Source organism: Danio rerio, chromosome 11, assembly GCF_049306965.1.
Source record: "Danio rerio strain Tuebingen ecotype United States chromosome 11, GRCz12tu, whole genome shotgun sequence".
Taxonomy (NCBI): domain Eukaryota; kingdom Metazoa; phylum Chordata; class Actinopteri; order Cypriniformes; family Danionidae; genus Danio; species Danio rerio.
Window position 1 is genome coordinate 14100746 of NC_133186.1, and position 27486 is coordinate 14128231.

At 40.5% G+C, this 27486-nt stretch overlaps 3 protein-coding genes across 5 annotated transcripts; all 3 read right to left on the reverse strand.

Annotated features, from left to right (window-relative positions):
- Positions 1-3926: 3926 nt before the first annotated feature.
- Positions 3927-6734, reverse strand: LOC141376692 (uncharacterized). 3 transcript variants are annotated; one of them, XR_012387422.1, is made up of 6 exons: positions 5969-6734; positions 5412-5882; positions 4827-4996; positions 4462-4716; positions 4133-4381; positions 3927-4053 (listed from the first exon to the last, which is right to left on the reverse strand). XR_012387422.1 is itself a non-coding variant. In XM_073917228.1 (5 exons), the coding sequence occupies exons 1-5, from the start codon at positions 6619-6621 to the stop codon at positions 3955-3957; spliced, it is 1983 nt and encodes a 660-aa protein (XP_073773329.1). In that variant the 5' UTR covers positions 6622-6734; the 3' UTR covers positions 3927-3954. The 3 variants fall into 3 exon arrangements, 2 of the variants coding, with proteins under 2 accessions (XP_073773329.1, XP_073773328.1); XM_073917228.1 differs by having other exon boundaries at positions 5412-6734; XM_073917227.1 differs by having other exon boundaries at positions 3927-4381; positions 5412-6734.
- Positions 6735-14026: 7292 nt separating this feature from the next.
- si:ch211-1a19.2 lies at positions 14027-19521 on the reverse strand. Its single transcript, NM_001122626.1, is given in 3 exon segments — positions 14027-15170; positions 19197-19270; positions 19346-19521. Coding segments are annotated over 3 exon segments (489 nt in total). The 5' UTR covers positions 19405-19521; the 3' UTR covers positions 14027-14814.
- A 4966-nt stretch (positions 19522-24487) lies between these two features.
- sid1 (secreted immunoglobulin domain 1) lies at positions 24488-26733 on the reverse strand. The gene is given in 2 exon segments (NM_001127332.1): positions 24488-24837; positions 26673-26733. Coding segments are annotated over 2 exon segments (411 nt in total).
- Between the last annotated feature and the right edge of the window lie 753 nt (positions 26734-27486).

The window sequence follows — 27486 nt, forward strand, 5'->3', positions numbered from 1 at the left end:
TTATACAATGCATTCCCTAATTACCCTAACTTTTTAGTTAACCAAATTAACCTAGTTAAGACTTTAAATGTCACTTTAAGCTGTATAGAAGTGTCTTGAAAATATCTAGTAAAATATTATGTACATGGCAAAGAAAAAGTAAATCAGTTATTAGAAATTAGATACAAAAACTATTATGTTTAGAAATGTGTTGAAAAAAATATCTCTACGTTAAGCAGAAATTGGGGAAAAAATAAACAGATCAAATCAAATCAAATCACTTTCATTGTTACATCATGCTATGATGAGTAAAAAGCTTAGGTGCTGGATCCAGACAGTACAAAATACAGACAGTGCAAATAAAATGACAAACACAATGGCAAAATACAACAGCATACTCCTCAAAAAAAAAAAAAAAAAAAAAGGCATTTAATTTGATTTCATTAACAAAACAAATTATCTACACTACCTGACAAAAGTCTTGTCACCTTTACAAGTTTTATGAATAATAAACAATAACTTAACTTTTAGTTGATCATTTGGTATTAGAAATGGCTATTATGAAAGGCAAAGGCCTCTAGATTACGCTTATTTTCCCAAAATAAAATATGATCATGCCTTAATTTTTAATTGTTTTATTAGAACAGTAAGGTCTGACTTTGCTTAGACAAAAGTCTTGTCACTTAACAGAAATAATGTACAGTATTAAAGATAAAGTCATGGTGCATTGGAAAAAGAATGATTATGACTCCCATGAGCTTGGATGACTGAATCCATACATCTGTACCGTTGTTGCCACTGGCTTGCATGGTTCAGGATCTGTAGAGCTGTGCATCGATGGATTTGCTCTTCAGTGTTTGGACTCTCAGTATTGAATATTAAACCACACTGAACTGAACTAAACTGAAATGAAACTAAACTCTGAAAACTGAACTACATTGTTTCAATTTACTATGATCTTCAATGTGACCCTGCTTTGACACAGTCTACATTGTTAAAGCGCTATAAAAATAAAGGTGAATTGAATTGAATCTTACTCCATTCTGAGTTAGGTGAATTGGATAATTGGCCAACTGGCTGAGCCAGGACTCAAACCAGCAACCCTCTTGCTGTGAGATGACAGTGCTAACCACTTAGCCACCTTGTTGGCCTTTAAGAGGGACAATTAAAACGAAATACTTTTGTACTTAAGTAACTTCAGAAAAGATCACTTTATCTTTTTTACTGTAGTAATATCTTATTAGGTTATAAGAGCTTGATTTGTGTACCTCGTCCATGTTACATATTGATTAAATGTTCACAGATTACATTATTTACACATTGAAAGTAACGCTTTTGTAACATATTATAGCACTGAACACCTGAGTTTAATTTTCCAGCTTCTTTGTTATTAATCAACAAGGGCTGGGATCATGACTCAGATTTTCTACAAAAGCACACTGACGTCCATTGTTTTTCTTTTTAAACAAATAGTATAACTGGACAATTGATTAAAAGCTCATTAGAAGGAATAGAGTTCATCTGTTTTCGTGTTAGCTAACATTAAAAACTTTGGAGTCAAAAGAGAGACCAATTAAGCATGTTTATCATACTAGTGATGAGGTTCCAGTTAGACATCAGGGATTTTTGAATCGAACAGAACGGAGCAAGTGGTCTGCCAACTGTTTCTCAAAGTAAGAAGTGTCTGCCCTTCTCGTGACCTTTTTTTGAGCTTTTCAGTAAACAGGTCCTATATTAAACCTTTAGCGCTCTCTTGCGGTTTTTATTGTAACTGTGCAGCTGTTTTAAAGGGATAGTTCGCCCAAAAATAATCACTCTGTCATATTTTACTCACCAAAAATGTTCAAAACCAGTTAGATTATTTTTTGTGGTGTAAAAACAACAGAAGGACGTTGAAAACTTTAACAATTGACTTTCAAAGTATTTGTTTTTTTTCTATGGAAGTCAACCCTTACAGGTTTCAATCATTCTTCAAAATATCATTAATAAATATTTTTTGTATATAAAAAAAAAAAAACAAGCAAACAAACTCAAACTAGTATGAAAAGGATAATGATGACAACTTTCATTGCTGGGTGAATTGTCTTATTTTAATATTTATTCAATAAAACATTCTAGTGTCTATTTCATTTTCTTTCTGAGATTTATTATTTAGATACTAATATCTTATCTGTTACATGCAACATATACTTATTCTCTACGGTGACTGAGGGAGCTTAACTTACCTATAGTATTTGAATGCAGCCTTTATGATGCAAGCTGAGATTGCATCACTCAGCGATGCAATGTCAGACACAATGCACTCAATTTAGTGAGGGACGTCATTGGGTAGGGTTAGTGGGTGGGGTTAGGTAAGCGCATTAAAATGCATTGGATGCAGCTCAAATTGTACTGCATCAGGTCTCCATCAAGACCCCTCTCTAATATGCTGCAACTTACGAAAACACATGCAATTACAAAAAACAGCAGCAAATGTAGAAAAGATCTTTATATGTTTGACAGTAAAATGTGCTGCATTTTCTCACAACGCAAACAATTTAATCAATTGCACTGCATTTTCACACAATACAAATGAATAAAATGGGCTGCATTTTCTCATAACAAAAGCAAATGAATAAAATGCGCTGCATTTCCTCACAACACAAACAAATTAATAAACTGCACTGCATTTTCTCACAACACAAATTAATAAACTGCACTGCATTTTCTCACAACACAAACAAATTAATAAAATGCGCTGCATTTTCTCACAACACAAACAAATTAATAAAATGCGCTGCATTTTCTCACAACACAAACAAATTAATAAAATGCGCTGCATTTTCTCACAACACAAATTAATAAACTGCACTGCATTTTCTCACAACACTTGCAAAAAAAACGGAACACAACAGAATGTTTCAAGGGGACTCTAAAAATGTGACGAACGCTGCTGTGTTGTGACTATTGCTGGGTCCCATTTCGCATTCTATCCATCCTAAAAAGTATTCGAAAATAAAATTAGTATGTGCCAAACCATATGTTGAAAAGAGAATGCCAAAGGTTCTTGGATGATTTAATATTTTTGGCAAAAATTCGAAGAGTCGAAACATCCATACTCTAACAGCTAATATTGCCCACAATATACATTGCATGTTTGATTTAATTAAAATTACAGATTCCGGTAAAACATGTTAATAAACTACAAACATGGCAGATGCATGTGACCAACTATCAAGTGGAGAGGCTTTGGTAAAGTTGTTTGAATGACTGTTAATTAATATCTAACCAACTGGAACATGTTTAAAGCCCATTTTCCGTGTTATATTTAATCAACAACAATGTGAACTTACATGAAGATATGTTTGGACAACTTCTGAATGCATAATTGCCCAAAGACCTGAGAAGTTTTCTCTGCATAAAAGACTCGCGAATGGCAGATTATTCTGCTGCTGCTTCTCCATAAAGTTAACCTCCACTCCACAGCTGCCCTGTCCTGACCTATTCATGCATCTCTAAGGACCGAGCTGTCCCGGGAGAAGCTTGCTAATATACAGAATTGGACTCAAGGCCTTCTGGGCGTTCAAAGCATTTGCAGACCTGGACAGATTTGTCCAGCCCATCACCCCCTTGTGCTGGAAAAGGGATTCATTCTCCCTATGAGCTATCAACCAAGGCTGAACCTGGACGGGGGCGTCCCGCGAGTCACTTTTAACACTCAAGGCAGGGATAGTTTGTCCCAATTGGAACGTAGCCAAGGCAGAACCTGGACGAGGGCATCCCACGTGACACTTTTAACACACAAGTTAGGGCTAATCTGTCCCAATCGGAACGTAGCCAAGGCAGGACCTGGACGCAGCAGGCATACAGCGTTGAACTAAGAAGACAGGGCTCATTTTTGTCCCCACTGAATTTACTTTTACCACACAGATAATAAATAAAAGGAATAATGAAGACACTGAACACCATTTGACCGTTAAGTTGTACAATATTTATTCAGGACGATTCAGAGTCTTCTGTTTGTTCGAGCGGGCGAGCGCCCTGGCTTTTCCCTTTGGCAGGGCGCCATGGCAGCGTCCTCCTGCTGGTTCCCTCCTGGAAAAGAGACACATAAAGGGAAGTTAGCCAATGCCACACGTTCTGCTGTCCACGCCAAAGAGAATGTGATTTTTACCAGGGGAGAGACGGAAGTCTCCGTCCTCTTGCGCCCTTTCCGCGGGGGGCTTTCAGTGCCCGCTGCCTCCCCATCCTCCTCCTCCTCCTCCTCCTCCTCCTCCACCAGGGCCCTTTCAAAGAGTCTGCGGCGCTCGCGTGCTTGGAGAGGTCCGAGGTGAAGTGCGTAGAACTTATCTGAGGTTGAAGTGTCATGGCACATGAATTGCGCCACCTTGTGGCGATCCTCTGAAGAGTGTGCATTCTTTGCCTGCATCGGAGAGAGACAGAAGTTTGATTAGGATAGAAGCCGCCGCTGGTAGTTACAGGGGCGTCACAATGCCTACTCACATGAGTCGCGATCGCAGTGCGTACGTCAGTAAAGGTGGGTTTGCCTGGAAGGCCCATACTGAGCCAAGCAGACTGAAAGTACTTGTTCAGGGTCCGACAAGGACTGGCTCTGGAAGTGAAAAAGAAATAGGTAGCCTGGCTCCCTCCGGGGAGACCAGCCCGCAGCGCCAAAAACCTGCGGAACCAGCTGTATTCCTCCCTGTTTAGGGACAGCTGAGCCGCCCCAAAGGCTCTGTTTGTTTTGTGAGTGGTAATCTGCCATCAGAGAACAAGCAGTGAGTGAGTGAGTGAGTGAGTGAGTGAGTGAGTGAGTGAGAGAGAGAGCATGCTACTGGTGACCCCCACCTTACTTGCGCCATACTCACGTTAATGACATAAGCAGACTCGTCGGGGCTTCTGGAGGCCTCTTCAACCTCCTGGATTGTGAGATTCTGGAAGACTCCACAGCGGTGCCCAGAGATGGAGGTTAGGTAGCCAGTCAGAAAGCCATAGAAGCGCCACTGTTGCCTAGTGCTTGGGTTGGATTCGAGGCTATCTGGTGAAAGACATTAGACAGATTAGACCACCGACGGTTCTATTTCCTTTCTGGGTCACCAACAGCTCTTGGCTGCTGGTGACTTGTACTCCGGGGCGCCAGCAGCTCAAACAACAGCTGCTGGTGGCCCGGAGAGGAAATGTGCGTTTCTTCTTCAGGGGCACCAGCAGTTCATGGACTGCTGGTGCCCCTGAAGAAGAAACGCACAACTCCTCTCCGGGTCACCAGCAGCTGTTGGTTCATCCAGCCACGTCTGTCTGCCCCTCTCCACGTCGGTCTGCCCCCCTTCCCCCCCGAATGAGTCCCATTCGCGGGGGAGAGGGGCAGACAGACGTGGCTGGATGAACCAAGGGCTGTTGGTGCCCCGGAAGAACGAACAGGGGGAATCGCTGGAACGGCGGAAGGGCTTGCTTACCTAGCAGGGCGGGAATTTTCCTCCCAGCGGTCCGGTGACAGCGCACCAGACTGGCCTTGGGGATCAGTCGGCTTTCCTTCGCCTGCTTGGTCCTTACCTCGTGCACGACGACATCCCGGCGTATGCCGCGGATGAGGGCTCTGACCTCCCTTCGAATCAGAACCAGAGCCGTGCTGGAGAGCTGACAGGCGGCCGGCGGCGTCTCCGAGAGGTAGTCTAGGAACTGAGCCACGTTCTTCAGGTAGTGCTGCCTGGTGGGCTCGGCCATGCGCGTCTGACCTAGCCGGGCGGCCCACGCTCGGATTCGGGCTGGTTGGTTGAGGAAAAGGAAGTCCCCTGGCTCCGCGGTGCCCCTGGCCATGTAACCCAGGAAGGCTTTGATTCTCCCCAGCTTCGAAGTGACGTTGTTCCGCAGGCGCGCGGTGGGCTCGCTGCCCAGTTGGTACCCTTCGAACTCCCCCAAGAGAAGGTCTGTGGAACGAGCACAACCAAGAGTCAACTTCCCCGAAGGCACACAGCCAGCAGAGCGACAGTGACGTGCCTGAAATATACTCAACTCAGCGCGGGGACGTGGTCCGGGAACGGGTAGGGTTCCAAAGCCTCCGGAGGCTCGGGGGGCGTCGGACCTCCGGCCGCGCCTCGCCCGGGAGCCGGTGGTGCAGGTGGCTACCTGGTTCTCCTCGCCCTCTTCCTCCTCCTTCTCCCCCCTTCTCCCTTCCTCAGCTCCCGGTAGAGGCGTGTGATCTGGAGCAGGGTGGACCGCATCTTGGTAACCTGTTTCCCCAGGTCCGTGAGCTGAGCCTGTATGCGCTCGGTGGCGCGCCTGCAGCCGCGGTCGGCGCACGGGTGGCCGGCCTCTGGGTCCTCCGAGTCCCGCTCCCCCTCGGAGGACGATGCTAGCTGGGACACGACAGGGATTGCAGGCTGGGTGGACCGCAGCCACTGCAACTCCCGAGCTACTTTCCGGCGTTTCGCCCTCCCCATAGCCTCTTTCCTTCCCGAGGTCGAGAGCTCCGCGTGCTGCCTCAAGTGCCTGTCTAGGCGGGCTGGCGTCCGGCGACAGCCCGGGACCGGGCACGGTGTCTCCCGCGTGTCCACGCGGCCGGCGGCCAGCGCGAGCAGCAGCCGCTTCTCGTCCGAGTTGGCCACCTTGTGAACGGCCGTCAGGTGAGGCGCAAGCCGGCTGTAGACGTTGAAGCATAGGGCACATTCAGCCATGACCGTGCTAGAGCCAATGCAGAGGGGGAAAGGGGCCCGCACGCCACGTGCGGCGGTTAATAAGCGGCCGGAGGCGGCGTCCACTTCCGCGTCATGACGTTGGTGGACCCGTATTTCTTAAAGGGGAAGGACACCCCCCCCGCACCAGGAGGTGTAAACCGATGCCCTACGGAGATCCATTCGGTTCAAGCTTTCTTTTGTTACGACTTCTCAAGCAGGGGGGAGAGGGGTGTCCACCTCACTCCCTTCCCCCCTTTTCAAAGGAACCAGAGGGGGTGTCCCGTTAAACAATGCACCCCACTGCCCCTTCATCGTTGCCCCGGTCAGCGGTTCGACACCTCTCTCTCTTGTCACGACTCGAGTTGGGGAAGGGGTGTCCCACCTCACTCCCTATCCCCCCTTCATTTTGCTGTTCTGGCCAGCGGGAGCTTTTCCACAGCCATTCACGTTCACTTTTTCCACCCCAAAACGGGGATTGTTTGAGCCCCATTGGGGGGGGGGGGGGGGGGGGGGACAGCTCCACACGCGCCAGCCGCGGGAGCTTTTGTGACCTGCTACAACCAACATGGAATACGCACCAACCATCGAAAGGGGGGTCCAGACAGCCCGTAACCCCGGCACCACTGACCCTGGCACGTTTCACCTCGCCGGAGTCCACTAGCTTCCCCTCCCAACCAACCACCCTCACTCCCCCGGGAGCAGGGTAGGCGGGGTGTGGGTCAGCCGGGAGCCAGCAAGGATAAACCCAGGGGGTGGGCGGCGTTGCGGGCGGACGGACGGGATGCAGACGCACACACTCGGGCGGGGGTAGAATCGAAGCCCACACCAGCTCGTTCCCTACGCTGCCCCTGGGGCCTCGATTCACCACGCCGGGTGACTCGACCGAACCCACCGAACATCCCCCAGCCCTCGCAGGGCGTGGGGGGCGGGGGCACGGGCCGAGTATCGGCGCGGGGGAAATGGAGTCCAGGGGGGCGGGCTGGCGGGCGGGCTGAGCAGCAGACAAGCTCTGGGTCATTTAGCCAGACGGGCCATCTGGGTCCTTTACCCACAGATCGGGGCGGGAAGGGGGGGCGCTGTGTGCGGAGGGACACCCCCACGCCTCCCTGATACAGCGCCCAGGACGGGGAGGATCTGCCACACCCATAGAGGCCGACCCCATTGGTGCTTTGGGGGGCCTGGGTGGGGGCCTAGCCCCTGGGGCGCCACACTAACTCCTATCGATCAGTCACCGTGGGGTCTGGCGACTGGACTGTCAGAGACTAAGTCCATATTTTTACGCCTTCCCCGAAACCCTGATGGCAGGTCAGAGATTGTGGGTGTCGGGCAAAAACCTCCAGGCGCGGGACGTCCCGACAAGTAGGCCGGGAAGGGTGGTCTCCCGTCGGGCATGGTTTGGTGGGCTCGGGCCTGGGTCTAACCAACGCCCCGGTGAGCGCCAGGCATAACGTATTCCTGTTGGACCTTTGGCGCTAGATGCGTAAAGATGTGCCGCTGGTGAACCATCGATGGAGCCGCTGGTGAACCATTAATGGGGGCCTCTGAGATCCAGCGTTGGGGAGGCCTGTGCCCCGCGCGCTCTGCCCGGGGCACACACACCCTTCTTGGGGAGCGAGCCCAGCCCCTGGGGCCTCTGAGATCCAGCGTTGGGGAGGCCTGTGCCCCGCGCGCTCTGCCCGGGGCACACACACCCTTCTTGGGGAGCGAGCCCAGCCCCTGGGGCCTCTGAGATCCAGCGTTGGGGAGGCCTGTGCCCCGCGCGCTCTGCCCGGGGCACACACACCCTTCTTGGGGAGCGAGCCCAGCCCCTGGGGCCTCTGAGATCCAGCGTTGGGGAGGCCTGTGCCCCGCGCGCTCTGCCCGAGGTACACGCACTCTCCGGCGGCAAGCGCTGGTACCAAAGGACCCCCTAGATTTGCACCTAATCACCAGCCGTGCCCGGGCACCCCACTATTAAGCCCGGGGACACTAACTCCTCCAAACCGCATGGATCAGACAGACGTGCTGCTGGTGACCCAACTGGCCAAGACGTACCGCTGGTGGCCCAATCGGTCTTTGGGTTTGTGAATGGGTCACCACCGGCCCTGGGCTCGTGTATGGGGCACCAGCCGCACGTCGTTTTAGCCTCCGTCAGCGGTGGGGTCTTACGTTTGCTGCGGAAATATGAGCGCTGGGAGGCGGCTTAGCAGCTCAGCAATGGACCCCTAGCTCCCCCGGGTTCGAACGCATCTCCTGGGGCTTCTTTGATTGCCTTTGAGGCCTGGGTCTTTGGCTGAACCAGGGCAGTTACGCGCACCTAGCTCCCCCGGGTTCGAACGCATCTCCTGGGGCTTCTTTGATTGCCTTTGAGGCCTGGGTCTTTGGCTGAACCAGGGCAGTAGGGCGCACCTAGCTCCCCCGGGTTCGAACGCATCTACTGGGGCTTCTTTGATTGCCTTTGAGGCCTGGGTCTTTGGCTGAACCAGGGCAGTTACGCGCACCTAGCTCCCCCGGGTTCGAACGCATCTCCTGGGGCTTCTTTGATTGCCTTTGAGACCTGGGTCTTTGGCTGAACCAGGGCAGTTACGCGCACCTAGCTCCCCCGGGTTCGAACGCATCTCCTGGGGCTTCTTTGAATGCCTTTGAGGCCTGGGTCTTTGGCTGAACCAGGGCAGTTGCGCGCACCTAGCTCCCCCGGGTTCGAACGCATCTCCTGGGGCTTCTTTGATTGCCTTTGAGGCCTGGGTCTTTGGCTGAACCAGGGCAGTTGCGCGCACCTAGCTCCCCCGGGTTCGAACGCATCTCCTGGGGCTTCTTTGATTGCCTTTGAGGCCTGGGTCTTTGGCTGAACCAGGGCAGTTACGCGCACCTAGCTCCCCCGGGTTCGAACGCATCTCCTGGGGCTTCTTTGATTGCCTTTGAGGCCTGGGTCTTTGGCTGAACCAGGGCAGTTACGCGCACCTAGCTCCCCCGGGTTCGAACGCATCTCCTGGGGCTTCTTTGATTGCCTTTGAGGCCTGGGTCTTTGGCTGAACCAGGGCAGTTACGCGCACCTAGCTCCCCCGGGTTCGAACGCATCTCCTGGGGCTTCTTTGATTGCCTTTGAGGCCTGGGTCTTTGGCTGAACCAGGGCAGTAGGGCGCACCTAGCTCCCCCGGGTTCGAACGCATCTCCTGGGGCTTCTTTGAATGCCTCTGGGGCCTGGTTCGATCAACCGCGAAATTGGAAATTGCACTAAGTCCTTCATATGTGTCTGTTATCGAAAACTTGACGGCAGGTCAGCGAAACCCAGGGACGCGCTACCCCCCCCTCCAGGCGCGGGTCATGCCGGAGAGAGTGGTCTCTATCCGGGCATGGCTTGGTGGGCTCTCCCCTGGGTCTAACCAACGCCCCCGGTGAGCTTATCCATAGCGTTTGCCAGCGGTCGTTCCAAAGACCCCCCCCGCTAGAGACCCACCATCCCCCAAATGAGTGTTAGTTGTTTCAAACAGCAAAAAAATAAAATCAATGCATTTCGCTTTCAAAATGAATTTTTTTTACTTTCTCTAATAAGGTAATTAAATGTGAAGGAAATGTGCATGATGTGTCAAGATGATTGACAGGGGACGTAACTAAGCAACATAACGATCTGCTTACAAGGAAGTAGAATGTCCCAAAGCTTGCATACTTAGTTACTTAAAAATAAATAAATAAAAATAATGTTAGGCCTACATACTTCTAGGGTATAGTATATGTTTGTGAATTGGGACGCAGCAATAATCTCACTTGAATTTAAAACGACACTCACCAAAGTGGCACAATTTGGATCAACGCTTAAAAGGGGCAGTTTCAAAGAGTTATTAAACATTGTCGTGTGGGACATATTGAGCTGCAAATTCACAAACACAGTCTAAGGACATCAGAGACTTATTTTACATCCTGTAAAAATAGGCAAAATAGTGTCACACCCAGTCTTCCTTGTGTGTTATGTTTTCAACATTTGACCTTCCCATGTGCCCCTTTGTTCCCGTTCCCGCCATTTGTTATGTTCATCTATGTCACCTGTGTTCATCCCGTGTATATAATCATTGTCAACATCCCCAGTGTATTTAAGTCCCTGTGTTTAGTCATTCGTTGTCCGGTATTCTCTCTGTTGATGTCTCATTTGTTGCTTGTCTTCACCCCATGTTCTTCCTTGTAAGTTATTATAATAAATCTATGTGTTTTGATAATCTTGCGAGCCTGTGCCTTTCTCAGTACAAATAGGTCCCCTTTAATGATTACAGGTTTGCAACATTCTTTAAAATGTCTTTTTTTTTTTATTCAACAGAAACAAAAATCAAACAAGTGAAGTTTCCTGTTTAAGTTAAGTTCCTACGACCTTCCAATGGTAAAGGTTACTCATACTCAAAATTGGAGCTCTGCTTTTGACCCATCCAACAGGTATGGAGCAAGTAAAGGACACGGTAATAAGGATGATCGCTTTCATTGTTGGGTAGATTAGATCTTTAATATTTATTCAATACAACATTCTAGTGTTTATTTTCTTTTTGAGATTTATTATTTACATACTAGCATTTTCTTTGTTACATGCAACATACTTATTCACTAGCTAGGACTTCATTTTTAGGTACACTGTTAACAATATTTGTAAATCACAGTATTTAACTGTAAAATGAACATGCTATGCAGTATGTTACTGTATTTTAAAGTTGCTTTGTGAAAATTACTGTATATTTTACTGTAAAGATATACACACAATTCTGTAAATGAATATACAGCAAGATAAAAGGTGTTGTAATGTGAATACAATATTTTTACTGTAATTTATTTTACAGTAAATATCTGGCTAACTGCTGCCAGTAAGTTGCTGTAAACACAGGAAATTGTTTACAGAGTACAAGTGTTATTGTTTGAAAAATGTGCTTATTTCAATAGTGATTAGTAACTATTTTGTTTTAACTCAAGGTGTGGCTATTACATACGATTTAAGATAGTAGCTTATTATGCCTATTTATAGATACTAGCACATTACTATAACTACTTCTTAGATACCCATACTATTTAAATAGTTTTTTTTTATCACGTACTAGTAATTATTCCTTAGATACGTATACCAGTTTATATCCAGCAGTTAGTACTCTGCAGTTCTCATGTGGTTGGCCTGTGAAACTTAGCAGGGCTAAGCCTGGTCAGTACCTGCATTGCAGATCTCATGGCAAAACTAGAAGTGTTTTAAATCAGTATACCGCTCATTCACTATTCTCCCCATTAGTTCACTAATTTAGTGTATCTAGGCTTTGCTGCCATTTTGTTTGTGCTTTGCTGGTCGATAAATCCCTCAGATAAATTAGATTTTCAACTACTTGGCCAGACTATTTGATATTTATGTAACACAACTAGGATATAATGGATAAATATCTATTTAAAAGCACTATATGCAAATAATAAGAGCTACTGTATTATCTAATGCATCTAATGCCATGGCAAGGGTTATGCGACCGTAAAGGCTGCTCCGGACCACGCATGAGCTTGATGCAGAAGCATAAATCAGCCTTAACTCAGCACATAATTTGTAATCATTATCCTTCTCTTGCCTTTGTGTTTTTGTTTTGTTTAATGTTCATGTTGTTTTACTACCTTTCTAGACCATTTGCCTGTTTTTCTTACCACTTTTTCAATTACTTTTATGCTCCAGTTTGCACCTGTTGTGACCTTTACCTGCCTGGCAATTATTAAATTAAACTAATTTTGGATCCAACTTCAGTTTAATTAAAGAATTGTCAGGCAGGCAATCAGTCTTTACAAGATTCAGCTGAGTGAGTGTAAGCAGGACTGGGACTGGTGTGTGAATGAGGTGCATGATGGTATAAGTAGTTTGGTTAAAGTTTGATTAATATTTCTGCATCAAGCGCACACATATGCTCCAGCGCAGCCTTTGCGCAGTTGCATAGCCCTCGTGGAGGCTGAAGCCAAAGCTAAACCAGTCGGAGTGAGTTTTTACAAGTGTCGAGTCCCGTGAAGGAGCCCTAGATGGAAACCTTTGTTTTGTATTAGTATTTTGTTAGCTGACCTCAAGTATCTTTTAAAAAGGTACACTGAATTAGTAGCTATTGAGTGACTACTAATACTGCAAGGAACAGCTAAAAATAAATGAATATTATAAAATATAACTACTAGAAGAATAGATATTAGAACGTTTTTGTAGATTAAATGTTAAAAGGATTTATCACAGTCACATACATCAAATTCATTATCCTCAAATTCACTCAAATTTAATGTGAAAGATCCACATTAAATGCCTGAGACATACATTTTATTTAAACAATAAATACAATTGGACAGTTTACAGAGTTACTTATCAAATGGAAACACCAACAATAAAATTATAATATTAATCTTTGAAATGTACCAGTGTCACAGAAGTTGCATCAGAATTGGTACAGTAATATCTGCATAAATATTGATATGAAATAAATGTTTTGAATGTGTCATAAAATTAATACATTATGTTTAAAGAGTTCTCTGATGTCTACTCAGAGGATATGTGGCCTGTAAGTGCAAAAAAAATTCCAACAACAGTTTTAGAAACCCTTAAAATTAGCTCACCTTATTTTGAAGGTCTGTGAATATTAATATTGGGCTTTACTCTCTTTGGTGCTCATGTAACATGATGTATTCTGAACTACATTTGTTCTTAATCGTACTTCAGTTATCAAAAAACTGTGAACAAACTGAGTAGATGCCTCGTAAAATGACAGTCATTTTAACTAAACAGAAGAATTTATTTCACGTTACTGTATAAGCTGCAGGCAGTTGTTTGTGTGTTGTCTGTTCCTCTGTTACTGCACCTGAGTTACAGTTTGTGTAATGGATAAAATATAGGCTACATTGTAATTGTACCTGACAAAAGTGACCAGCAGAGATTTATTTAGAGTTGTATTTTGTGGGTTTAACATCTGAAAACACAGTCAGGCGTTAATATCAAACTCTGTAGCCTCATTCACATGTGTCTGTTACAAAAGTACATCAAACATTTCACAAGACACATGTTAAAATAACAAAAAATACAATTAAACAGACTTCATGTCTCTTCTGAGTGGTGTTGAACAAATTTATGATCTGTCTTTTCCTAATTTTGCATTCTGACAAGCTGTAAACAAGAGATAACATTACTTAACTGCTGTAACATAGACATGCATGGCTACCTGCTGTTCTTGAAGCTTGTCCAGTTTTCAAAAAACGAGTCCCACACATACATAGAAAATATGATAAGCTTTGCTGAAGTTCAGCAATGCTTACTAGGTATTTACAGATTCTCATTTTAAATGTAACATTTTTATTAACAATTTGAGAGTTAAACAAGTAAAACAAAACATACAAATGCAAATTTGTGAGGATACTGTCATAAAAACTTTAAGACAAAAATACATATTTTAATAGACTTTTTGATGCAGTGTTGGGTTAATGCATCACAAGTGACAAAAGTTACGTAATAATATTACATTTCTAAGTAACAAGTACGACACATTACTTAAAAAAAGTGATAATATTTGAATTCTTTTAAAAAAAACTGTATCAGAGTTTAGATTAATTAATTAACTTTAAAAAAAATAAATTGCTGAACTAAATTTTACGTAATCACCTTGAATCAAACATTCAATGAGAGAATGCGATTCCTGCATGAACAGAATAAAAAGACCTACAAATCTATGATGGAAGTCTTCTCATTATTTTGAATGCATTAAAGAAATGGAAAAGGGGATTGTCTCAATGCACAGTGATATTACTTAACTCATAATAAAAAATAGTACAAAAGAAGCAAACACATTGCCTTATATTTTCATTAGTTTGTATATTCTCCATGTATAGATCTGGAGTCAAGAAGTTGTCAGAAGATAACATTATCCTAAATTATAATTTTTAATATGTTTTTTTAATGGTAAATGAAGGTTGTACAGTGTGTTGTTAATTGCAGAGCTATTAGAAAAAAGAAAGATCAAGCCTCAGCCAGGTAACGAAAAAGTAACTCAAAATTAACGTAACGCATTACTTACATTAAAAAAGTAAACAACTGAAACAACTAGTTGCTTTTTTGGAGAGTAACTCCATATTGAAATGTATTACTTTCAAAAGTTTATGTGAAATACAACCTCCAGCTCAGCAGTCAACATATAGATCTCATTTTTGATGGTTCTTATCTGAGACTCTCCAACAGAAGACGCAGTTACAGTCTCTCAGCAGGACTGCAAGGAGTCGACTCTGCCTTTTTATAATAAAATGGTCCTTTGTATGACACCTCACACCTATACACATTCTCACGACTCCAATTATGAGCAAGAACTGAGTACAGTCCCACAGCAGAGAACGTACCTGCGGGCCCTTTGTGCACTTGAGGAGAACTGACATGCTTTTTTAAACCTGTTGCTCCGTTTACCTTCCATGTGATTTTCACGCCTTTAGTCTGTAATCCAGTAATGACACATGCAAGAGTTACTTTGTTTGAGCGCCACTTCTCAACTCCAGCAGGTAGAAGAACATGCACCTTCGGGATCATCAAATGTTCAACATGGACACGTGGAACTGAAAAACATGTCAAAATATCTTAGTACACTGTGTTTGTTTGCATTTAAAGGGATAGTTCACCCAAAACTGAAAACTCTTGTCATCATTTACTCACACTTCACTATACAAAGCAAGATATTTTCTGAAGAAAGCTGGAAACCAGTTACAAATGACTTCCATAGTATTTGTTTTTTATTTATACATATAGCAGATTTATTTTTATTCAAATCGACTTACAAGTGAGGATAAACGAAAAGCTTCAAATCATCAGAGAGCAACAGTATATAAATTCATTCATTCATTCATTTTCCTTCAGCTTAACCGATATTTCAGAGGTATACATAGTGGAATGAACCATCAATTATTCTCGCAGAGTTTATATGTAGCAGATGCCCTTCCAGCAGCAACCCAGAACTAAAAAAAAAAAATACACACTCATTCACACACACATTCATACACAACGGCCAATTTAGCTTATTCAATTCACCTACAGCGCATGTCACTGGACTCTGGAGAAAACTGGAGCACCTGTAGGAAACCAATGCAAACACAGGGAGAACATGCAAACTCCACACAGAAATTCCAACTGGCCCAGTCGGTACTCAAACCAGTGACCTTCTTGCTGTGAGGTGACAGTGGTGACCTAATGTTTCAGTGGTTTGATGTTTTTTTCTCCAAGCATACAGAGAGGATTGAATGTATCTTCTTCTGATGGTTTGTCAAGCTCTTCTACTGATGATTTGTGTGTATAAATATTAATATTTAAATATTTGTAATGATTTTCAATAGTATTCAATTTTCCTCGCAACACACAAATTGAACAAACCATTAACACTGAATAGCTACAAACATACCCCATAAAGAAAGAGGGAAAAAGAAAGAAAAAAAAACAGTAAAAAAAATAAACAAACAAACAAATAAATAAATATAAAAATTAAAACAAACAAACAAATAATAAAAACACAAAGAAAGAAAGAAAGAAAGAAAGAAAGAAAGAAAGAAAGAAAGAAAGAAAGAAAGAAAGAGAAAGAAAGAAAGAAATGCAAATTTTAAAAACTTAAAAATTTGGGATAAACTCTATAAACTCAAACTGTATATTTTGTAATCACTAGCATTGACATGACGCATTTGCCACTTAACTGAACTACTTGCACACCAATCCCAGTTCACTCCCTGATAACGCTCACTCAGCATTATGAAATCATTATCCTTGTCTTGCCTTTCCGTGTTTTTGACCCTAATTTTGTTTACTGTTCATGCTGTTTTACTGCCTGTCCCAACCATTTGCCCGTTTTTCTTACCACTTTTTTGATTAGCTGTCTGCTCCAGTTTGCACCTGTTGTGATCTTTGCCTGCCTGACAACTATTTAATTAAACTGCATTTGGATCTGACTTCAGTTTATTTAAAGAATCATCAGCAGGTAATCAGTCTTTACAATCTTCAGCTGAGTGAGTGTAATGCGGGAGTGAACTGGGACTGGTGTGTGAGTGAGGTGCATGATGTTATAAGTAGTTCTGTTAAAAGCTGATTTACTTCTGTTTATACTGAGGCTGATGCCAAGGCTGATGCGCACCTCTTTAAAAATTTAAGTACATGTCACAACAACATTTAGTGCAAGCTCTGTGATTGGTCGGTTTAGTAGCTGTGACCAGTGTGGGTGGGACTGAGAGCCGCACAAACCAGTTGAAATAAATTGTTTACAAGTGTCGAGTCCCGTGAAGAAGCTCTAGATGGAAACTTTTGTTTTGTGTTTTCTTTATGATTAATATTGTTGCACGTCTGCTGATTCAACCTCTGCATAAGTGAGTTTGAGCTACTTCTACATCAAGGTAGCGTTCAGAAAAAACAAAACACCTACGAAGAAACATGACACAGAGGAACATAAAAACCTACTAGCATTTCAGAAGTGTTATTGCATCATACTTGTCCCTTACACCCCAACTCGTTCATTATGATCCGCTGACTCTGGCCTTCTCGCTGTCCCTCGGTTCCGCCTCTCTTCAATGGGGGGCAGATCATTTAGTGTTTTTGCACCCAAACTCTGGAACTCTTTACCACGCTCACTCCGTTCTGCTAATAATGTCTCTGAATTCAAATCCAGCTTAAGACTCACTTATTTTCTGAATGCTTCACTTCTGATCTGCCAAACTGACCACTTTATCGTATTCTCCTGTGCTCTGCTCATTTGTCTCCTAGGTCTTGTTTGTATAATTACCGTTTATTATATTTGACCTCCTGTATGTTTGTTTATCTTTTTGACGCATTCTTTGTAAAGTGTCCTTGAGCTCTGGAAAGGTGTTATATAAATAAAAGTTATTATTATTATTATTATTATTATTATTGCAGAGCAATACAAACAGCATGCAGAACTATAAATGCAAAACTACATGGAAGGCAGATGCCACAGGTCACGCTGATCACTTGATGCAGAAGTATAAATCAGCCTTAAGTGGCAGATGCATAGTTCTCCATTTATCTCTTAACGCTAGATCTCTGGTGATCATAACAGTGTGAAGGACACACGGAATTGCACAATGTTTAACATTATAAAAACATTTATATTTTGTAATTTTATACAAGTTAAATTGTGGTCACATAAATTTGTACAGAAATCGATGTGGCAACAGTTATTTACATTTCATATAAAATTATATGGTGGCGCAGTGGGCAGCACAATCGCCTCACAGCAAGAAGGTTGCTGGTTCAAGCCTCAGCTGGGTCAGTTAGCATTTTTGTGTGGAGTTTGCATGTTCTCCCAGTGTTTCACAAGGGTTTTCTCCAGGTGCTCCGGTTTCCCCCACAGTCCAAAGACATGCACAATAGGTGAATTACAGCTAAACTTGTCCGTAGTGTAAGTGTGTGAATATGTGTATGGGTGTTTCCCAGTGATGGGTTGCAGCTAGAAGGTCATCCGCTGGGTAAAAGATATGCTGGATAAGTTTCATTCCGCTGTGGCAACCCCTGATTAATAACTAAGGGACTAAGCCAAAAAGAAAATGAATGAAAAATAATGCATACAATTTTTATACATTTATTTCATATTATATGTTTTCTCTTGATTTTTCCTGTTTATTACACATGTATTTGAGTTTATTCATTGATCACTGATTGTGATTTGTTATTACTAGGCCCAAAAAACTGCAGATTATAAATATGTGTTAAATATATATTTATTCAGTTTTCATATTTATTACATAAAAATTATTGACTAATATGCAAATATATTTATGATTTATTAACAATACAGTTTGTAAAGTAGTATTTACTTTTAGTATACACTGTATTTTTATTATATGAGAGGCTTGTTTTGCTTATCAAACAGGTGGATCTTAATGGATTTGCAAACCTTGAACTTTCTAAAAGTTATTATTTTATTATGATTTTAGTTATATACTCTCAAAATCATTCTCCATGAATCGACTTTTTCTTTGTTTGTTTGTTTGTTTGTTTGTTTGTTTGCTTGCTTGCTTGCTTGTTTGTTTGTTTGCTTGTTTTTGTTTTGTTTGTTTTTTATACATTTCGTTTTAGAAATGGCAAAAAATGTCTGCGGATTCTGTCTGGCCCTGGTTATTACCATATAGAGACAAATTATTAGTTTTAAATCAATAAAAGCTAGTGCACAAATTATGAGATCTGTAAAAAATAAGCAGTTTCCTTACATTTTAAGCTAAGTCAAATTAATGTTACAAGCGATTTAAACTTAACTGGCTTCATACAGTTTGTATAATGTAAAAACACAAGTTAAAATAGGCTTAACTTATTTTAATTGTTTAAATTAACATGAAAACATATATGCTGTCATAACATATTGATTGTTTGAACTGCAAGTTGAATAAAATTAATTTTACAAGTCTTTTCATCCTACATCAATTAAAACATGAAGTTAACATTTCCAAAAAATAAAGTTGAAACCTGATGAACTTATAAGTTAAAGTAACTAAAAACGTCATGACTTTTTGATCATGTAATTTTTACAGTGCATCTTTCTTGTCTACTAGGCATTCTAAATTCTTAAGTATGTACTATTTAAAAGCACTTCTTACCCTCTACAATAAGTCGAAGTCCTCTGCTAAACATCTGGTTCATCTGGTCCTTTTCACCTAAAGCTATGCTGTAACTGAATATTCACTTTATGAGCTACACACACACACAAAAAAAAAACATCAAATGAATGTTGTCCTTAAAACCTTACCTTAGCAGAAAAGAGACAATAATGGCGATCAAACTAATTGGGTTTCTGTCCTTATTCATTTTTGTTGTGTTGATTTTTATTTCCTTTAAATGTCTTATTTAATGTCTAAAATAATTTTTCTTCTGGAGCCAGTAAAGCTTTATTTGCTTCAGTGTTGACTCCCTTATAAAGCTGACTGAGAAGTTGACGGTTAAAGGAAGAATGTCCCATGTGCTCATGTGCTTTTGTGCAGATGGTCCATTTAAAAGCAATCAAGCATTACCCTGCTAAACACTTCACATCACAGGCTAAATTAATTTTGGTTTAGGCAATTATCCAAATGATTCATAAAAAAATGTAAGTGTTTTAATGATTTTTCTTGTGTTTTTAGATTTTCTCTCTTATTACTCTTATTACTCTTATTATTATTATTTTCTCTCTTATCCTCCTCCTCCACCCGCATCCTCCACACTTACTACTGATGACTTTGCTACATTCTTCTGCACCAAAACTGCAAAAATCAGTGCTCAATTTGCTGCACCTACAACAAACACGCAAGATACAACACCAACACCACACACACTCACCTCTTTTTCTCAGCTCTCTGAGTCTGAGGTGTCCAAACTTGTGCTATCTAGCCATGCAACCACCTGTCCACTCGATCCCATTCCCTCTCATCTCTTGCAAGCCATCTCTCCTGCAGTCATACCAACACTGACTCACATAATTAACACATCTCTTGACTCTGGTTTATTCCCCACTACATTTAAGCAGGCTAGGGTAACCCCACTGCTAAAGAAACCCAACCTGGACCATACGCTACTTGAAAACTACAGACCAGTATCCCTGCTTCCATTCATGGCCAAGATTCTGGAGAAAGTAGTGTTCAATCAAGTCCTGGACTTTCTTACTCAAAACAATCTCATGGACAACAAGCAATCCGGCTTTAAGAAAGGCCACTCAACTGAGACTGCCCTGCTCTCGGTCGTGGAGGATCTCAGACTGGCTAAAGCAGACTCTAAATCATCAGTCCTCATTTTGCTGGACTTGTCAGCTGCTTTTGACACTGTCAACCACCAGATCCTGCTATCTACGCTTGAGTCACTGGGCGTTGCGGGCACTGTTATACAATGGTTTAGATCTTACCTCTCTGACAGGTCATTCAGGGTGTCTTGGAGGGGAGAGGTGTCCAACCTACAGCATCTAAACACTGGGGTACCTCAAGGCTCTGTTCTTGGGCCACTTCTCTTCTCCATCTACACATCATCTCTAGGACCAGTCATCCAGAGACATGGATTCTCCTACCACTGCTATGCTGATGACACCCAGCTATACCTCTCTTTTCATCCTGATGATCCCTCGGTTCCAGCTCGTATCTCAGCCTGCCTGTTGGATATTTCACACTGGATGAAAGATCATCATCTTCAGCTGAACCTCGCAAAAACGGAAATGCTTGTAGTTTCTGCCAACCCGACTCTACACCATAACTTTTCAATCCAGATGGATGGGGCAACCATTACTGCATCCAAAATGGTGAAAAGCCTTGGAGTAACGATTGATGACCAACTAAACTTCTCTGACCACATTTCTAGAACTGCTCGATCGTGCAGATTTGCACTCTATAACATCAGAAAGATCCGACCCTTCTTATCTGAACATGCAGCTCAACTCCTTGTTCAAGCTCTTGTTCTCTCCAAACTGGATTACTGCAACTCTCTACTAGCTGGGCTTCCAGCTAACTCTATCAAGCCTCTTCAACTGCTCCAGAATGCAGCAGCACGAGTTGTCTTCAATGAACCTAAACGAGCACATGTCACTCCGCTGCTAGTCCGTTTGCACTGGCTGCCAGTTGCTGCTCGCATCAAATTCAAAACTCTGATGTTTGCCTACAAAGTGACTTCTGGCCTAGCACCTTCTTATCTGCACTCACTTCTGCAGATCTATGTGCCCTCCAGAAACTTGCGTTCTGTGAATGAACGTCGCCTCGTGGTTCCATCCCAAAGAGGGAAAAAATCACTTTCGCGAACGCTCACGCTCAATCTGCCCAGTTGGTGGAATGAACTCCCTAACTGCATCAGAACAGCAGAGTCACTCGCTATTTTCAAGAAACGACTAAAAACTCAACTATTTAGTCTCCACTTCACTTCCTAAGCTGCAATTGCCTCTTTGAATATCACACTAATTGTACAAAAAAAAAAAAAAAAAAAAAAAAAAAAAAACTACTAACACTTCCCTTCTTAGACTTTACAGACCTGAAACTTGCCTTTAGTACTTATTCATTGTTGCTCTTAGTTGTGTAAATTGCTTCCTTGTCCTCATTTGTAAGTCGCTTTGGATAAAAGCGTCTGCTAAATGACTAAATGTAAATGTAAATTACAATGTCATTAACAGTCTTAAAAACTGTAAAAATATATATATTTGGAGTTTATTTATGGTTGTGAATTGCATTATGGGGCCTTGATTTCTGTTTTGTCAGCTTTGATACTGAAAATTTGACTCTATAGTTTAACAAACTTGAAATAATATAATATATAGGAAATAATATGGAGAGAAACAAGTTTGTAAAATAACAGAAAATTTACTGGCAGTTTATTACAAGGTTTTTGCATTGTAATTATACTAAAATATATTATTTTAAACTATTAACAATGTTAGTAAAAGTGACTTTTCCCAAAGTTTTAAGATTAAAAATTGTCAGAAGAAAGGTCAAGATCTAAAAAGAATAAATGAAAAATAAAAACATGAGTCACAAAAAATGTGGCTAATTTATTAATACATTTATTTATACATTGATAAATAATGTGTATATATATAATGTATACATTTATACAATAAATTAATACATTTATTAATTTCAGTGTATAGTTTATTAATGATTTGAATTAGTTTTGAAGCTTATATATATATTACAATTTAAGTTATAGTTTGAGTAATTAATTTATTTTGCTTTTTTGCTTATGTTAATGTTTTATGTTATAATTTTTTTTTCAAGTGCTGAGCTTTTTTCAGTTTTAGCTTCTGTTTACAATAATAATGATGGGCAGGCAGTATCTGTTAAAAAATATCCGTTAATTAACAGTTTCCGTATTTTGTGATTCACAGGTGTTTATTCATGGCTATGAATTACACTGAGACCTTAATTTCTGCACTGTTGATTTTTTACAGTATGTGGAAAATAGATCTTTGCAGTTTAACATGACTTTTGTTGATATTTTAGTAGTTTAAAGCTTTTTTTTTTTCCATGAGAAATGTTAGGTTTAGAAATAAGTCTATAAAATAACTAAAAAAAGTTTATTATGATAAGATCAAGATCTCCCAATGCATTAAATAAGAAAGAATATAATTAAAAATAAGTCCATAAAACAACTGGAAAAAGTTAATTTATTACCAGATTTGTTGCTATATTTACAACTCAAATACACCATATATGACTTCAAACTATCAAAAATGTCAATAAAAGTCACTTTTTAAGATTTTTCAAAATCAAAAGTTGTTGGAGGAAAGATCAAGATCTCACAATGCATTTAATAAAAAGGTTATATTTAGAAACCAGTCAGAAACAACAGTAAAAGTAAGTGTATTACCAGATTTTTTTTTTTTTTACTGTATTTACGACTCAAATACACAATATATGACTTCAAACAATTAAAAATGTCAATACAATTTTAATAAAAGTCACTTTTTCAGACTTTTCAACATTAAAATTAGTTGGAGGAAAGAGCAAGGTCTCATTTAAAAATCATAAATAAACAAAGAAAAACAACAAAATTCATTCATTTTCTTGTCGGCTTAGTCCCTTTATTAATCCGGGGTCGCCACAGTGGAATTAACTGCCAACTTATCCAGCAAGTTTTTACGCAGCGGACGCCCTTCTAGCCGCAACCCATCTCTGGAAAACATCTACACTCACATTCACACACTACGGACAATTTAGCCTACCCAATTCACCTGTACCGCATGTCTTTAGACTGCGGAGGAAACCGGAGCAAACCCACACGAAGGCAGGGAGAACATGCAAACTCCTCACAGAAACGCCAACTGAGCCGAGGTTCGAACCAGCGACCCAGCAACTTTCTTGCTGTGAGGCGACAGCGCCACTGCGCCACTGCCTCACCACAACAAAATAAAATACTTTTAATTCATGTATATTTACAGTGTATCTTATATTGTTATATGGTCAAAAGTTTGGGGTCAGTTTTTTTCATGCTTTTTTTTTTTAAGATAATGCTTCTGTTCATCAAGGCGCCATTTATTAAATGTAAAAAAAGGGTTAAATTGTAAAATGTTTATTAAAATTTCAAATAACTGTTTTTAGTTGAATGCATGCATTAAATTATTACTCCAGTCATGATTGCTTTTATTACTATTACCAATAATAATAATAATAATAATAATAATAATTAATAGATTCCTAAAGGGTAATGTGACTAAGGAAGCTGAGAATTCATCTTTAAAAATAACTAGAAGAAAATATAATAACATTATATTATAATACAACTATAATAACAAGTTCAATAACATTTTACAATTTTACAATTTGTACTGTAATTTTGATCAAATAAATGCAGCTTTGGTGAGCAGGATAAGCTTATTTTAAAACATTTAAAAATCCTACCAACCCCAAACATTTTGACCGGTAGTGTATATGTATAAAATTAAACTATTAAGAAAACTAACTAGTGAGACTGTTAATAAACTAAACTTTTTCTAACATTATATCAATGTCTTTTTTTTTTTTTTTTAACATGAATCCACTAAATTACCCCTATTTTCATCATAACCTGATAAGAGAAAATAGTTTTTCCCTTATTATAATGATATGATGTGTTGAAAATATTTTTGACTGTTGTTCAGTTAAGAGGGACGTAAAAACAGGAAAGAGACGTTGGTTTACTGGCAGATGTGCATACTATCACAACACTGCCAGCACTTTGGCACTGATCTCCTGGGATCCCTTCAATCCAGTTGCAACAATGTTTGCAGATTTTGCAAGCCAGAAATGCAAGCCAGAAACCTTTAAACATTAAATAATAGACAGCTTTCAATAAAGAGAAACTACTGAAAAAATAATACACAATGTAGTTTAAAAAAGCATGTTTATTTTTATTCATCATAAATAAAGTTCATCTACACAGAGAAATAGGATAATATATAATGCAACTTTTAAGCATCTACATTCTTTTTGTCCAACATATGCATCTGTTGTTTGTCTGAAAATCCACAGTAATAGGTACCAGTGTCATTCCTCAAAGTTGTGATGATTTGCAGAAAGTGACTTGGGTTTAAGCCTTCGCTGGTTAAGATGGCATATCTGCTCTGGTCCATTCCCATGCCATAGCGAACATTTGAAGTGTTGGTGATGTTGTAGGAGAGGATTATTCGTAACCCCTGTCCAGCAGTCTGTTTATACCAGCTCAAAACCCCCTCGCTGCTGTTGGGCATCAGTGGGCAGCTCAGTGTAACATTTTGCCCCTGCTGTACAGAGATGGTCAGTGAAGTCCTCCATATTAAGCCTGAAATTATAATGGTAAAATGTTAATATGTGTGTGTTTTTGTATGTCCCCACAAGTATAGCAATACCTGTAAAGGTTGATCTTGGGAACAATTTTTATTTATTTTTTGTTCCCATGAGAGAAAACAGCATATACTGTATAAATCATCTAACATGAAGTGTTTTAAAAATGTTAAATTGCAGATGATTTCCTATGAGGGTTGTGATTAGGGGTAGGGGGATAGAGTACACTGTAAAAAATATTCAAAGACTATGCAGAGATTAGAAATCAATATTCCATTATGCAATCCACAACTGTAAATAAATAAAAAAAACACTAGTAAATTACACTATTAACCCTTACGTGCTGTTGGGGATGATTCCCACTCTGGGGTGATTTTGAGTCTTCACTGGCCCTAACTTTTTCTGTGTTTCAGCTTGCATAATGATTTTTGGTGATAAATGTTATTTTGATGCATATTTTGAGATGTTTTCTTTTTTTTTTTTTTTTCTTTTTTTTTACTCAATGATACACAATGATATACCAGGTTTTCCCTGTTGGGAAGATGTACAATTTTTAATTTTTACTGTTGATCCTCAGTTGGCACCATTAACCCTTTAGATAGGCCTGAGCAAAAAAAAAAAAAAAAAAGCTTAGTTTCTGGATTTTATATGGAGTATAACAACAAGTTTAACAACAACTGAGTTTGAGAGCGAGCTATACAGACTTACCTTGTCTGAGAAAATCGATATATGCATCTCAGCTTTCATAACTACATGGAGTAAATAAAAAAAAAAAACAAATACTGTGTATTCATGCACCATCAAAAAAAATAAATAAATCTAAAAATAGATCAAATGCAGTTGTTACTAATCATTCACATGTCTATGATAAACTGTGATAAAAAGTTAAAAACGCCAGTACACAACAAATTTTTTAATTGAAAATACATCATTTTGTGTGTTTTTTTTCACCAAATGAGTTACATCATTTGTGAACTTGGCAATTAAAGAGTTAAAATCCTGTATTTTATAAACAGTTTAGGAGTTTTGATAAGGACTGAGGTTGATTGACAGAATTGGTAACAATTTATTTTGATGGTCCATTTGAGTATTAGTGGACTGTCTGTCTTGAGTATTAGATACTGCTGCTAAACAGACATTTAACTGACTATAAGAAACTTTGCAAGTACATGTCAACTAAACCTAAACTTAACCCAAACACCAACCTTAACCCCAACCCAACAGTCTATTTATATAATCTAATGAGAATTAGTTTGCATGTAGATAAAATGTAACTTAATTCAACACACGGACCACCAAAATAAAGTTATTTTTTTTTCACAGTTTATAAACATCATTACATTGATGTGCATTTGCTGTGTAAAACATATGCTGGATATGTTGGTGGTTCATTCCGCTATGGTGACCCCAGATTAATAAAGGGACTAAGCCGAAAAGAAAATGAATAAATGAATAAACATCATTACATCTATGTTAAATCCCTGTAACCATAGCTTTACAACTAACAGTAGCTGTTAACATGTTAGAACAAGCTTATGTTCTATCTTAAAAACAATCTAAAAATATTATCTGTGTACTGTATTAGACTAACTAGCAACTATTTAAATAGTGTTGCTCTTTTGCTTTAATTTTGTAATAAATAATTTTGTCAGTAATCATGAAATATAGTTAAACAATCATCAATATTCTGAAAGTTATTCGTGTTTGGTTATGAAAGTTTTATTATTTCTTTTAGTCATTCATTCATATATTGATAATCCTGAAAACAAAAATTAAATCAGCAATATGTTTAAATATATGTTAAAATTGTAAATTTAAGTTTGAAAAACTTACTGTGCAGTGTAAGATACAGAAGTGAAAGCAGCTTTTTGTTGTAGCTTGTTTGAAGATCCATTGTTTTGTCATACGTGAACTTGGCTGAGAGCTGTTGAAGTTTGGCTGTCTGTGTGATGCCACTTTCGGTTGGATACTTTATATGTAGTTCAGACTTTACAGTCACAAGAGTCTCTCAGGAGAAATGAAACTGCAGATGGGAGGTGCAGTTTATCAGGGTTAGACTTACAAGATGTCAGGGATCTGGGAGGATCCAAACACACAATGAGGATAAGGGGGTTTTATTGATAGAAAGAGGGGGGATAGGTTATGTGGCAACAGTCCAACAGGTGATGGTGGGTCCTGCAGGACAGCCTAGAATGGTGTGGATTGCAGTAACAAATGGCAATTGCCTTGGAAACAGATAAGGGATGACCAGAACAGATTAAAGGTGGTGAAGGCCCAGAATGTAGCGCAGCAGAGCACAATCAAAAGAGGGTAGTCTCTGAACTGGTAGCAGTTTGACTGAATTACCAGCAGCCAAGGATTCATAGAAGGCAAGGTTGGACAGTACTAGTTAATACTAATAGCCTGTTTCCATTTCCTGTTCAGTATGCTTTTATGGCGATTTCCATTGTCAAAAGATACCTAAAAGCGGACCTTATCAGACCACTCTTTGGGTACTCTTTGCAAAGGGTATCTAGCACAACAAAAGGGTACCAAAAGGCGGAGTTAGATGCGCAGAAGAATGCTATCGGTTTACAAAGATATGTCACTCACTAGTGCAACAAGCCAGAATGAAAAAAAAGGAACCGCCATGTTTTAAATACACAGC